We start from the raw sequence: 14,119 nt of genomic DNA on the forward strand, positions 1-14,119 counted from the left end.
AGCAAAAGGGCTGGACATGAACAATAATGGAGGTGGAAGAAGGCAATTTTGAAACAGAAGAGCCCATCTGATCAAAGAGTCAGCGCAGGGTTAAGGAGGATGTCAAGGTTGTGAACTAGCTGGTTCAGCCTGAGACAACTTCCAGGAAAAGAGGTGGAATCAAGCGCTATGCAATTAATATGTCAATGGTCAAAGATATTAATGTGTGTCTTCTCAACGTTTAATTTAAAGAAGGTTTGGTTCATCCAGTACTGGATTTTGGATAAGCAGCATGAAATGCCGAGGCAGTGGAAAGAAGCAACAGAGAGATAGAAAGCAGTATCTTCACCGTATAATCTGACATTGTGTTTTCAGACGATGTCACTGAGTGCGGTATGCAGATGAGAATCAGAAGGGGTGGCACGGTGGTTAGCACTGCTACCTCACAGTGCCAGAGACCTGCGTTCAATCCCCGCCTCGGGCAACTATCTGTGTGGAGTTTGCACATTCTCCCCATGCCTGCGTGGGTTTCCTCCGGGTGCTCTGGTTTCCTCCCACAGTCACAAAGATGTGCAGGTTAGGTGAATTGGCTGTGCTAAATTTCCCGTAGTGTTAGGTGAAGGTGTAACAAAATGTAGGGGGATGGGTTGCTCTTCAGAGGGTTGGTGTGGACTTGTTGGGCCGAAGGACCTGTTTCCACACAGTAAATAATCCAATCTAAATCTAAATAATCAAGTACAGATCCCTGAGAATTCTAGAACAGTGCTAGGGCTAATCCAGGTTATATTCTGCCTATGGAGTGGATCATAAGAATGGAGCTAGATGACATCAATCCCATTCTGTTGGATGATGAAAGAGTTGCCCCGGAAGAACATTATGCTGTGTAGTATCATCGCAAAGATGATGCATGACTTCTCTGAATCTGTTCGTTCATCAAGCAAAACAAAAGTAGCAAATAGCTTTTCATGTAGGAGTGGGCTGGATTATCCCTCTGGGAGAGGGAAAAAAAATCAGGACTATTTTAAGATTCCAAACTCAGCGGTGCCCCCCCCCCCCAGGGAAAACAAGCACTCCGCTCAGATTTCCCCAGGGCAGACAAATAACGGTCAGAGGGCAAGTTCACCTTCCAATTAAGCATGGCAGTGGGCTCTTGAAGTTGAAGGACCAATCAGACGTTTCCAATTTCAAAGTAGCAGCAGGCTATCATGATGGTGAGTAAGAGGGACGACACATCAACATGGAAGGTAGACACTCTCCAATATTTTTCAAATATTTATTTTAATAAATAGCTTCAGCAACCAGACCACTGTGATGAGAAATGGGATCAATCTGTTTATAGGATACATTGTCACTGGACCTATACCATAGAAAGCACATTAGATTAGATTACTTACAGTGTGGAAACAGGCCAATTCACCTAACTTGCACATCTTTGGACTGTGGGAGGAAACCAGAGCAAACCCGCACAGACACGGGGAGAATGTGCAAACTCCACACAGTCAGTCATCTGAGTTGGGAATTGAACCCAGGTCTCTGGCGCTGTGAGGCAGCAGTACTAACCACTGTGCCACCATGCCGCCCACCTGTACATATGGCCTGTAGCCCTGTTCTGTAGTCACAGAAAAGGCTGGGTATACTGAACAGGTCAGACAGCAATTTTGGAGTTAATGTTTCAGGTTGGTGATCTGGAAAAAGTTAATGATGTAAAGTTTCATACTGGTACAGAAACAGGGAAAGAGGCAAGAGAAGACAAGGGAAAGGTGCAAAACCTGGCATCGATCTTTATTTGGTATCCCTTAAATACAGGAGTTCTCTGAACTCTCCCTCTTCAGCTTTCTACAGCATTCCAGTGAAGTACGATATATCCCTTTGTTGGTCACTAACAATCTTTGTAGCTATTCATTCTCCTAGCTTGATCGTTATCCACTCTTTTGCCTGTTCAACAGTTCTTCTGTCTCTTTGGACTCCATCTCTACTTATCTTTTATTCCTCACCACTCCGTTTCCCTTCCCCCCCCCCCCCCCCAACTCTATCTCCTGCATAAAAAGAAGCAACACTTTCCTAGCTACCATGAGTTCTGAGGAAGGGTCACTGCACCTGAATCATTAAATCAAACATAAACTCACACAGCAGCATCTCATCTTTTGCCTTGGAACCTTATAACCTTTGGAAATAATTCACAAAAAATGCCAAGGAGTTTCCAAATCAAGACAGAACATCACTAGCTGCGTAGCCAGGCCCAAACCTATGCTTCAGATCACAGTTTCAACCGGAACTCAAAAGATTCAGTTTGGTTTTTTTATTTGTTTATGGTTAGGTCAGCATTTCTGATCCATCCCTCAACTCAGAGGTCAGTTACAGGTCAACCACATTGCTGTGGGTCTGGAATCACATGGAGGCCAGACCAGGATGGCAGATCAACTTCCCTAAATTGCATTTGTGAACCAGATGGTTATCTTGACAAGCTTGTTCCAGATTTTTATTCAATTCAAATCTGAACCTTCTGTCCTCGGTATATTAACCCGTGATTCTTAACCTCCTGTCATTAAGCTGGGGTTTTGGATCACTAGTCCAGTCGCATTCCCAGTACATCACCATTTGGTCAACATTTAGACTTTGGAAAGCACCTGTGCAAGAGCAAAAGAGGACCGTAGAAAGTTAAATGGGAATTCTTCCTTAAGAATTGATTAGGCAGAAGCACATTTTCAGGGAGAAAGGAAGGTAATCTGGGAGCACAATGAGTTGACGAAGGAGCAGGGTGCTATAACGGAGGAGGATGGCAGCGACCTGATGATGAAGGGCTCCTGCCCGAAAGGTCGATTTTCCTGCTCCTCGGATGCTGTCTGACCTGCTGTGCCTTTCCAGCACCACTCTAATCTTGATTCTAATCTGCAGTCCTCACTTTCGCCTAGCTACCACGTTACAGTTTGACCCAGTGCTTGCACATCATCTGCAAAGGCACATGTAGCCACACTGAAGGTGCGACCTTTTACATCTTCCCAGCTGGAGAATCTCACGGACAATTGTAGCTCTCCAGTCCTCCGTGAAGTCAGCTGACGGGGAGCGGCAACACCTGGGGGATTCGCCCAATATAGAACCATCCGTCAGCGAACAACCTCGATGGTGTTAGTGCATCAATCTGGATTTCCTCACACATGCTGCTGGTAAAGCGCCTTCTGCGCTTGCAGGTTCCTCCTTCCCATTCATTTACGTCAGGAGCTGCTGTTTGAAATATTCAAACCAGCTCCGCTTTTATTACCGAGTCATATTGCGAGAAAGAGAGAGGCTGGAACATCAGGGGATGAGCGGTAGAGACAATGTGGGTTCACTCATTCACATTGTTATTGCTGGGTTTTCACATCACTGAAGGTCGGTACTGATTTTTGTTTTAAAAACCAAACACATTTTTTTTCTCTATTTCCTTTGTAACTGAGGACAGTGCTCGATATTCCTCGTAGCAGGTCGGTAGGATTGGGTTTGGACAGTGTGAGAGAGGAGGGCAGGCGGCTATTGATTACTTATTTTCCCGGAAATATCGGCGCTGTCTTCTGCTAACGTGCAGTGGGTGCCTGGATAGTGCTGGGGGGCCTTTCCCACACCATGCACTCGGAACATCCGTTGCAGTTTCTAACAAGCACTCGCTGTTTCCTGTGAGACAAAGATTTCAAATTGAAATATTACAGCGAATGAAATGAGAGAGACGTGCCGCTTCTGGCGGTCGGTGCCGTGTCGCGAGTGACTGCGGCTGGGTGTTGCACCGGGTGTGACTTGGAAAAGGCTCATGAGGCTTTTTTTTTGTTTGTTTTTTTCTCTCTCTCTCTCTCCCGTGGAGGTGCTGGGCAACACTGTGACGTGGGTCAGTTTCAGTGCAGAAACGACCGGTGTATCTCCTTACTCTGGCACTGCGATGGAGAGGACGATTGTACCGATAACAGCGATGAGGAAAGCTGCCGTGAGTACCCACTGGTGACCGCAAGAGAAAAGTAACTGGGCATCTCCAGCTCACGGGCGCTTGACGCGTTTTAGGATGTTGCAGTTTGTGCTGGGTCCCTTCAGGATTCTCCCCTGCCCCCCTTCCCGTATTTGAGTATGTCCCTCTTAACCCCCCTTTCCGGACTATTGACATATTTGTGCAGAATCATGTTGGGTCTTTGCCGTGTTCTGGCAATGAATGGGAAGGTTTCGGTTTTGCACTCCAAGATGAAGCATTGCAATCGTTGGTTCGCCGAAGAACAGCAGATTTGTCCACGTGTCTGCAAGTTACCAATGAACGCCTTAACTTTAGACCCACACCCACCCCCCCTTACCTTCACAGCGTGCTCACAAGGTGCACTTCATTCATTAAAGGCAGGGTCAACTCCAGCTCCCCAGGCGCATTCTGATTATTCACTTAGGATTTGTGGAGTTGGCACTTGACACAAGTTGGTGTTTTGCAACCATCCTCCCTCGTTTCCCCCCGTCGTGTTCTGTTTTTAAAAAAAATTGCAGACCCCCCGCTGTCCATTTTTCACGTAAAACTTAACCAGAGTGTTAGCAGGAAGTTGGAAATTGAGATGTCACTCTGATTAGCTGCTGCTGACAGGTCTCATTTGCTGAGTCATCATAGATCTGCAAATTCATGCAATTACCTAGAAAAGGGGAGTGTCTTCGGAATGTGCCTGGAAGTCTTTAGCACTGACGGAGGTGTTGTTTGACATGAACAGGAGGCGGAAGCCTCTAAAATCAAGGAGAAAGCCGAAACAAAAATAGATCCACAACACAAAACTACTGTCAGCAATTCATTCTAGACAGGAAGTCACTGGTGATTGACCGTTCAGAGGTCAAGACCCTGAACCTGATTAAAGAAAGACTCCTTACTGTGATCTGTATCATGAGTGGTGTAAGTGAAATGGAACATGTCAGTGATGCCCATTTCTTTGTGAACTACTGTAGACAATAATTTGTAGCAAAAAATAATGAACCGCCGATGTTGGAAATCAGAAACTACTGGAAAAGCTCAGCAGTCTGCAAGCATCTGAGCAGAGAAAGCAGACTTAACACTTTCGTTCCAGTGACTCCTCTTTAGGACAGAGAAGGGTCATACAGTCATAGAGATGCAAAGCCATGGAAACAGACCCTTTGGTCCAACGTGTCCATGCCAACCAGATATCCCAAATTAATCAAATCCCATTTGCCTGCACTTGGCCCATATCACTTGAAACCCTTCCAATTCATGTGCCCATCCAGATGCCTTTTAAATGTTGAAATTGTACCAGCCTCCTCCTGTTCCTCTGCCATTTCACTCCCCACGTGTCAACCTCTACATGAAAGAATTGCGTGTTAGGTCCCTTTTAAATCTTTCCCCTCTCACTGTAAACCTATACGCTCTAGTTCTGTTCTGCCCCACCCCAGGGAAAAGACCTTTGACTATTCACCTATCCGTGCCCCTGATGATTTTATAAACCTCTTATAAGGTCACCTTTCAAGCCTCCGATGCTCCCTACTCAGCCTCTTCTTATAGCACAAACACTTGCAACACCCTTGTAAAGCTTTAATGAACCCTTTCAAGTTTAGCAAAATAATTGCTTTAGCAGGAAGACCAGAATTGAATGCAGTATTCCAAAAGTGACTGAATCAATGCCCCATTCAGCCATAACATGACCTCCCAATTCCTGTAATGAACACACTGACATGTAAAGAAAAGCATTCCAAACACCACCTTCACTACCTTGTCTACCTGGCACTTCACTTCAAGGAACTATGAACCTGCACTCCCCATTAAATGTATAAGTCTTGCCCTACTGAAATGCAGCAGCTCACAATTATCTAGATTAAACTCCACTGCCACTCCTTTGCCCATTGGCCCATCTGATCAAGGTCCTGTTATACTCTGAGGTTACTGGACCAGAAACGTTAACTTTGCTTTCTTTGCATGGATGCTGCTAGATCTACTATGTTTTTCCAGCAATTTCTGATCTTGTTTCTAATTACTTGTAACAATTTCATACAACCAAATTACTTGCTGTTCCATTTAGAGGATATTCAAGAGTCAAAGTATTGTTATGGGACTGAAGTTGTAAATGGGACAGAGCAGGAAAGGACAGAGAAGTTTTTTTTAGTAAACCAGTCTGGCCTATTTATTAATATTGCATTATATCTTCACGATCCCAATCTTCTGAATTATTGGTCCAGATCTCTGGATTATCAGTTCAATAGCAAAGCATATTTGTTAAAACCATAAGAACAGGTAGGCTATACAGTCCCTTGAAGCCATTCAATAAAATTGTGGATGATGTTGCAACTTAGATTTTGGATGTGGAAATGTGGATGTATCTATTCCAGCCTTAAATATATTCAGTGAAGGAACATCCACAGCTCTCTGGGTTAGATCAATATTAAGATTTACAACCCTTTGAAGAAATTTCTCTTGTCTAAGTCTTAAATAATATGCCTTTTGTTCTGAGACAATGATGTAACTAGGAGAAGCAACTCCATAGCAGCTACCCTCGCTTGTCCCTTTTCAGAAGCAAATATATTTCAATTCAATCACTTTTCATTTTTTCTAAACTCCAGAGAATATAGGCCTATTCTACTCAACTTCTCATTGGACAACCATGTCATTGTAGAAATTAGACTAGAAATTTCCTGCATCATCTCCAAGGCAACTATATTCTTCCTTTGGCTGTGGAGATTAAAACTACTCACAATATCCCACCTTGGTTTTACCCAGAACCCTGTATAATTGTAGCAGGATTTTCTGATGTATGCATTCTAAAGCCCTTGCAATGAAAAAGTATTTTTAATCAGCCCATTCAGAATTTCTAGCACAGACTGCTGGAGCAGTGGGATTTGAACTGGGCCTCCTGGTCCAGGGGTAGGGACACCACCTCTGTACCATAACACACTATTTGCTTTGCAAACTGTTGACTGTGTTTTGCCAAATTTGTGCTTTTACTCTCGAACAAAAGCACCGAAATCTCACCCAACCTCAACATTTTGAAAGTTGTTTTCTCTATCATAGAAAAAAATCTGATCTTTAATTCTTCTTGCCAAATTGAATATCCTCACATTTCCCTACATTATATCAAAACTGTTAACTTTGCACATTTCTATATCCTTTCAAGCCTCCTTGTTATCCTTGTCACAGCTGACTATCCCATCTAGTCTTGTCTCACCAGTAAGTTGAATCCATTATTTTTAGTCTAAATCCTTAATGTAGAACGTAAGCAGATGAGGGCCCATCATTTTTTTTCTTGCATCACTTGTCATTTTGTTTTACTGTATTTTTGATTGGGGACTGAAATAAGAAGATAACTGTTTCAGAAACCAAGTATTACTGCAGACATTTGAAAGCAAGAACCTGACACACATTGTAGATAGTGATTACACAGCTGCAGGTTTAAGCAGTAGAAGGTGAAAGCGAGCTGCAGCCATGGACTATGTACACACAAAGATTCAGCGAGCAACATGTAGCTCATTAACTGGTCACTAATCCATAGATCATTACCAGAGACCTTCTGCTTGCTTACTCTGATTTGGTTCTCAGGTAGCTGAACAGTTTGGGGCTGTGAACAAGGTAGGGAGAAGCCGTCATATCCCCACAAGGCCAGGAATTGTCTCTGTTTTCTGCAATTTAAAAAAAAAATGTTTTACTTTATGTTCAGCTGTTGCTGCAAGGTGTGACTTCTAAGTAAAACGTCAGAGACCTTTTGTAAGTATGAACTTGTCATCTCGTGCCTCACACAAATAATGAAAACACCCAGAGAAGGAAGACTGAGTAAGTGTTTTGATTCGCACAAGAATCATCTCAGCAACCCTATGAACAGGAATCATGATTGACCTTCCTAGTCTTGTCTCGCCTGTAACACCCATGTTTGTGTACCAGTGTTTGTGATTAAGGGAGAGATTATAAGGAGTTCAGAGTTTTAAAGTATTTTCATGATGACCTTTCGTAATTGTTTGTCTGTGGCTGGTGTCTGTTTGCTTTAATAAATTGTAATTCATGTTAAATACAGAAACCTGGTCTCGCTTTCTGTCAACCTGGTTTGAGAATTCGGTAAATTTAAGGAATTCTATGTATTTTAAAATCTTAAAATCTTTAACTTTTATGACAACTTCTTGATGTCAGCACTCTACTGTAGTGAGGTGTAACTCAAAAATCCCTATTTTTGTATTTTCTATTTGCTAAACAATTCTTAATCCATAAACTTATCATCCCAATTCCCACGAACCTGTTTGTGTAGCAACTTTTAAAATTAGGCACATTATCAAAAGCCATTTGGAAATCCAAATGCATTACATTCACTAACTCTACTTTGTCTGGCTACTGACTAGCTACATCTTCACAAAATTAAAATTAGTCAACACAACTTCTCTTTCACAATTTGTGTACGTAATAATGTCATACACTATCAGACTTTGCGATTTATAAAGTTCTGTTTGACTTCAAGCCAAAATTGACTTTTAATAAAAACTGATAGATTTTTTTTTTAAAAAGTACCAATTAATATGAAACTAATCCACTTCATAGAGGCTAGGGAGATTGAAATGGATTTGGATTTCTTACCCAAAGTTTTGAAGCTTGCAATACACTTTGAAGGATAGCAACTATTTCTTTTTAAATTACATTGTACCCTTCCCATCTGGAGATGCTGGAGATAGTTAGTTATTCAACAGAGAGCCATGTAAGATTTCTTTCTAGTTTCTACCTATTTGTCAAACACAAATTTCTACTCAAAATATAAAGACTATTTGCATTTGCTTTTGAAATCATAAGATTATAGGACCTTATTAGTATCATTATTGACATACACTGTCAGGAGCAGGAGCTGAGAGGAAACCATATTTCTAGCTTGAACCAAGTAAACTTAATGCTGTGCTATCCATTGTTATTTGATTCATACATAGAATAAAGTGGTAAAACTGTAGAAATGGAAAAGGCTGTTCACTAAGTCAACTGCTAAGGTCTGGTACTAATCTGACTGAACAAATTGAACTGCGCAATGAAATTTCCCTATAAACTAACGGGTCAATTCAGTAGATGATATGGTATTAATCCATCACAAATGTCCATTTAGTTGAGAAACCATGTTACCACCAGTGATTGGGAGATACCCCACTACTGAACCCTAATGAAGAGTGTCCATATCATTAACACATCAAGAGTAGTTGCTGGTACCAAATGTTCCTCTGGAACTGGATGTGCATATAGTCACATCTCACAAGAAGTGCTAAAACTAATGTACACTAATACAAAAACAATCTTTTTTGCACAGTGTGGTTGCCTTCCTCATATTCACCTTCATCGTTACACTGAGGTGTCCTTGCCTATGTAGTGATCTTAGACATGGCTGTTGCTGGTCAGACTGTTTGTTATTCATTTCCTATTGCACTGAGAAGGTAGTGAGCTGCCTTCCTTGTGATTATAATGATTTCAGTGGTGATGCTAGGAAGGAAATTACAGGACATTGAACCAGCCATGTAGAAAGAATGATAGCATCCAGGCACATTGGGATAGGGTGTGACTTGGAGGAGAAATTGAAGGTAGTGGTGTTTCCATGATTGTAGCTGTTGCCCTTTTTTTGATACTGCAGGTCATTTATATTGTTGAAGTAAGTTTGTTAAGATTGTGATGTGCATTGCGTATTTGCAATATTGTACAGACATTTATTGATGACGTAGATAGGATGTTGTATCTCCTGCCTTGCTTTTCAATCCTGCTTCTTGGTGTCAAGCTAGTTGTGGTTGCATTGAAAATGACAAAAAAATAATGTTTAAATAACTTGTGGTGTGATATGGTCTGTCTGATATTTGAAACATTTTCTTCCAATGTTATTTTGAATTCTGTTTATATCATACAGAAATGATCGTGAATACACTTGTTCAAATAATTTAATACACAAATGAATCATGAGGCAGCAAACTGTGCCCATACCTTCTCTGCCCTCATCGTCTATTGGTCGCATACAGTGATTACATTTTCATTTAAATACTTTTTTTAATGCCACGTGGAAACAATACACAACCATGTTCCAATTATAAAAGCAATTTTCTAATCATTCGTAACCCACATAACCAGAACTTAAGAATTTTTAGGATTAGGAAATAGACTTTTGGCTGCCATTATTTTTTGGATTCTTCAACCCCATTAATGGACCTATCTTGATGGATGGTTTATTACCCAACTTTCCACTGCACTACCAGTTCCTTAAATTAGAGTTAATTCATTGATTTACTTTCTATATTTTCACTTTCTGCTGCCATGATCCCAGGTACTTGAAAGTCGTCATTTTTTTCTCCCAGTCTAAGCCCATGATCTTTACATCTTCCCTCTGATCCTCTTCTTTGGCTCAAACTGGCGGTTGAAAATGTGTTGCTGGTTAAAGCACAGCAGGCCAGGCAGCATCTCAGGAATAGGGAATTCGACATTTCGAGCATAAGCCCTTCATCAGGAATGAGAGAGAGTAGCCAAGCAGGCTAAGATAAAAGGTAGGGAGGAGGGACTTGGGGGAGGGGCGATGGAGGTGGGATAGGTGGAAGGAGGTCAAGGTGAGGGTGATAGGCCGGAGTGGGGTGGGGGCGGAGAGGTCAGTAAGGAGATTGCAGGTTAGGAGGGCGGTGCTGAGTTGAGGGAACCGACTGAGACAAGGTGGGGGGAGGGGAAATGAGGAAACTGGAGAAATCTGAATTCATACCTTGTGGTTGGAGGGTTCCCAGGCGGAAGATGAGGCGCTCCTCCTCCAGCCGTCGTGTTGTTATGTTCTGCCGGTGGAGGAGTCCAAGGACCTGCATGTCCTCGGTGGAGTGGGAGGGAGAGTTAAAGTGTTGAGCCACGGGGTGGTTGGGTTGATTGGTCCGGGTGGCCCAGAGGTGTTCTCTGAAGCGTTCCGCAAGTAAGCGGCCTGTCTCCCCAATATAGAGGAGGCCACATCGGGTGCAGCGGATGCAATAGATGATGTGTGTGGAGGTACAGGTGAACTTGTGGCGGATATGGAAGGATCCCTTGGGGCCTTGGAGGGAAGTGAGTGTGGAGGTGTGGGCGCAAGTTTTACATTTCCTGCGGTTGCAGGGGAAGGTGCCGGGGGTGGAGGTTGGGTTGGTGGGGGGTGTGGATCTGACGAGGGAGTCACGAAGGGAGTGGTCCTTGCGGAACACTGATAGGGGAGGGGAGGGAAATATATCCTTGGTGGTGGGGTCCGTTTGGAGGTGGCGGAAATGACGGCGGATGATACGTTGTATGCGGAGGTTGGTGGGGTGGTAGGTGAGAACCAGTAGTGCGGAGGTTGGTGGGGTGGTAGGTGAGTGCGGAGGTTGGTGGGGTGGTAGGTGAGTGCGGGGGGTGGTGGGCTACTCTCTCTCATTCCTGATGAAGGGCTTATGCTCGAAACGTCGAATTCCCTATTCCTGAGATGCTGCCTAACCTGCTGTGCTTTAACCAGCAACACATTTTCAGCTGTGATCTCCAGCATCTGCAGACCTCATTTTTTACTCAAACTGGCGGTTCATAACTTGGAGTTTTGGTTGACTGACCATCTTCTTACAGCTGACCTCCGTACTTTTCTCAAGATACTCAGTCATGTCTTCACCATGTGCATTACCCAGACCAATTCCATCTGCAAACACATTGTGTAAGCGAGACAGGAAGGGCCATGGTCAGTTGGAATATGCAAGACAATCAGGCAGAGAAAGGGGCTCTTGGTGAAATCTAAATTCGCCTTTGAAACGGTCTCTTTTTCTCTCCCAGCATTGTTTCTTACTTTTTGTCTGGCAAAAAGACAAGTAGTTGTTATGGGGGATTCTGTAATTAGGGGGACTGCTAGATTCCATGGCGTGTTGACTGCCCGGTGCCAGGGTGCAGGATGTCTCTGATCGGCTTGAAATGATATTGGAGTGGGAGGTAGAAAATTCAGTTGTTGTGGTCTAAGTTGGTAGAACTAACATAGGCAAGGCTAAAAGGAGGACCTGTTGGGAGTATCAAGCACTAGGAAGGAAATTGAAGGACAGTCCTCGACGGTCATAATCTCTGGATTACTGCCTGAGCCACGTGCTAATTGGCAAAGGGATAAGAAAATTAGGAAAGTAAACACATGGTTAAGAGATTGGTGTCAGAAAGAGAGATTCCATTTCATGAGACATTGACATCAGTTTTGGAACCAGGGTGATCTGTACCAATGGGACAGTCTCCACCTGAACCAATCTGGAACTAATGTTCTGGCAAAAAGGGATAAATAGGGTGGTCACTAGGACTTTAAACTTGTGAGTCAGGTGGAAGGGAAAGGGAAAGCAACACGGAGTATGGCGTCAAATAGAAAGAGGGGAATCAGGAGGGCAAAAAGGGAACATGAGATAGCTTTGGCAAATAGAATTAAGGAGAATCCAAAGGGCTTTTACAAATACATTAAGGACAAATGGGTAACTAGGGAGAGAATAGGGCCCCTCAAAGATCAGCAAGGCGGCCTTTGTGTGGAGCCGCAGAAAATGGGGGAGATACTAAATGAGTATTTTGCATTCAGTATTTATTGTGGAAAAGGGCATGGAAGATATGGAATGTAGGGAAATAGATGGTGACATCTTGAAAATGTCCATATTTTAGAGGAGGAAGTGTTGGATGTCTTGAAACACATAAAGGTGGATAAATCCCCAAGACCTGATCAGGTGTACTCTAGAACTCTGTGGGAAGCTAGAGAAGTGATTGCTGGGCCTCTTGCTGAGATATTTGTATCATTGATAGTCACAGGAGAGGTATCAGAAGTCTGGACGTTGGCTAACTTGGTGCTACTGTTTAAGAAGGGTGGTAAGGACAAGCCAGGGTACTATAGACCGGTGAAGGCATTTGGATGGGTATATGAATAGGAAGGGTTTGGAGGGATATGGGCCAGGTGCTGGCAGGTGGGTCTAGATTGGGTTGAGGTATCTGGTCGGCATGGATGGGTTGGACCAAAAGGTCTGTTTCCACGCTGTACATCTCTATGACTCTATGAGCACAGGTTAGCATGTGTTCAGGGTTGTATGTTCAAGGCAGACTAGGAATGATGTAAAAAGGAAGGATAACTTTGGACATATTACTGGAGTTGATGGAAATCATGAGGATAAGGAAGTTTAGCATTAAGGTGCTTTACTTGAATGCTCAAAGCATTCGGAACAAAGCAAATGAATTAATGGCACAAATCATTGTGAATGATTATGATGTGGTCAGCATCTCAGAGACGTGTTTGCAGGGGGTTTAGGACAGGCAGTCAAACATCCAAGGATTTACCACTTATCAAAAAGACAAGGAGACGGGCAAAGGGAGCGGGGTTGCCTTGTTATTTAAAAATGAAATTTATGGCACTGAATGACATAGGGTCAGATGATGTGGAGTCTGTGCGGGTGGAGATGAGGAACAACAAAGGCAAAAAAACCATAATGGGAGTTATGCACAGATCTCCCAGCAGTGATTAGGACCAAGAACACAACATTTACCAGGAAATAGGTAGGGCATGTCAGAAAGGCAAGGTCACGGTGATCATGATGGACTTCAATATGCAAATGAACTGGGTGAGTAATGTTGCTGTTGGATCCAAAGAAAGGGAATTCACGGAGTGCTCACAGGATGGCTTTTTGGAACAGCTTGTGATGGAGCCCATAAGGGAGCAGACTGTTCTGGACTTAGTCCTATGTAATCAGCCAGACTTTATAAAAGATCTTAAAGTAAGGGAGCACTTTGGAGGCCATGATCATAATATGGTAGAGTCCAGTCTGCAGTTTGAAAGAGAGAAGGCAAAATCTGATGTAGTGGTGTTACAGTTAAATAAAGGTAATTACATGAGCATGAGAGAGGAACTGATGAAAATCGTCTGGAAGTGGTGGTGGTGGTGGTGGCGGCGGTGGTGGCGGGAGTGTGGGGGTTGGGGAGGGAAGAGGTGGAATTGTACAGCCATGTCTGACAAAGGAAATGTATCACTGAAAAATAGAGAGCCTAAAAAGTGGCCGAGAGCACTGGGAAATCAGAAGATTGGGAAGACTACAAAAACAAACAGAATAACAATAGGAGAAATAAGGAAGGAGAGAATCAAATATGAAGGTAAGCTGGCCAGTAATATTACAAATGGTAGTAAAAGTTTCTTTCAATACATAAGAAACAAACGAGAGGCAAAAGTAGAGATTGGGCCATTCCAAATTG

At 43.1% G+C, this 14,119-nt stretch overlaps 1 protein-coding gene across 6 annotated transcripts in view; it reads left to right on the forward strand.

Moving 5' to 3' along the window:
- lrp8 (low density lipoprotein receptor-related protein 8, apolipoprotein e receptor) overlaps positions 1-14,119 on the forward strand; it is a 170,055-nt gene that overhangs the window by 61,129 nt on the left and 94,807 nt on the right. For 3 of the 6 annotated variants that reach the window (XM_060830267.1, XM_060830268.1, XM_060830272.1), the window contains exons 1-2: positions 3,187-3,348; positions 3,812-3,931. In XM_060830267.1, coding sequence (XP_060686250.1) covers positions 3,297-3,348; positions 3,812-3,931 — 172 coding nt within the window. In that variant the 5' untranslated portion in view covers positions 3,187-3,296. Of the gene's footprint in view, positions 1-3,185; positions 3,349-3,811; positions 3,932-14,119 lie in introns of those variants that run through there. The other 3 variants (XM_060830266.1, XM_060830269.1, XM_060830271.1) reach the window with 2 other exon arrangements.

Source organism: Hemiscyllium ocellatum, chromosome 9, assembly GCF_020745735.1.
Source record: "Hemiscyllium ocellatum isolate sHemOce1 chromosome 9, sHemOce1.pat.X.cur, whole genome shotgun sequence".
In the NCBI taxonomy this organism is placed as follows: domain Eukaryota; kingdom Metazoa; phylum Chordata; class Chondrichthyes; order Orectolobiformes; family Hemiscylliidae; genus Hemiscyllium; species Hemiscyllium ocellatum.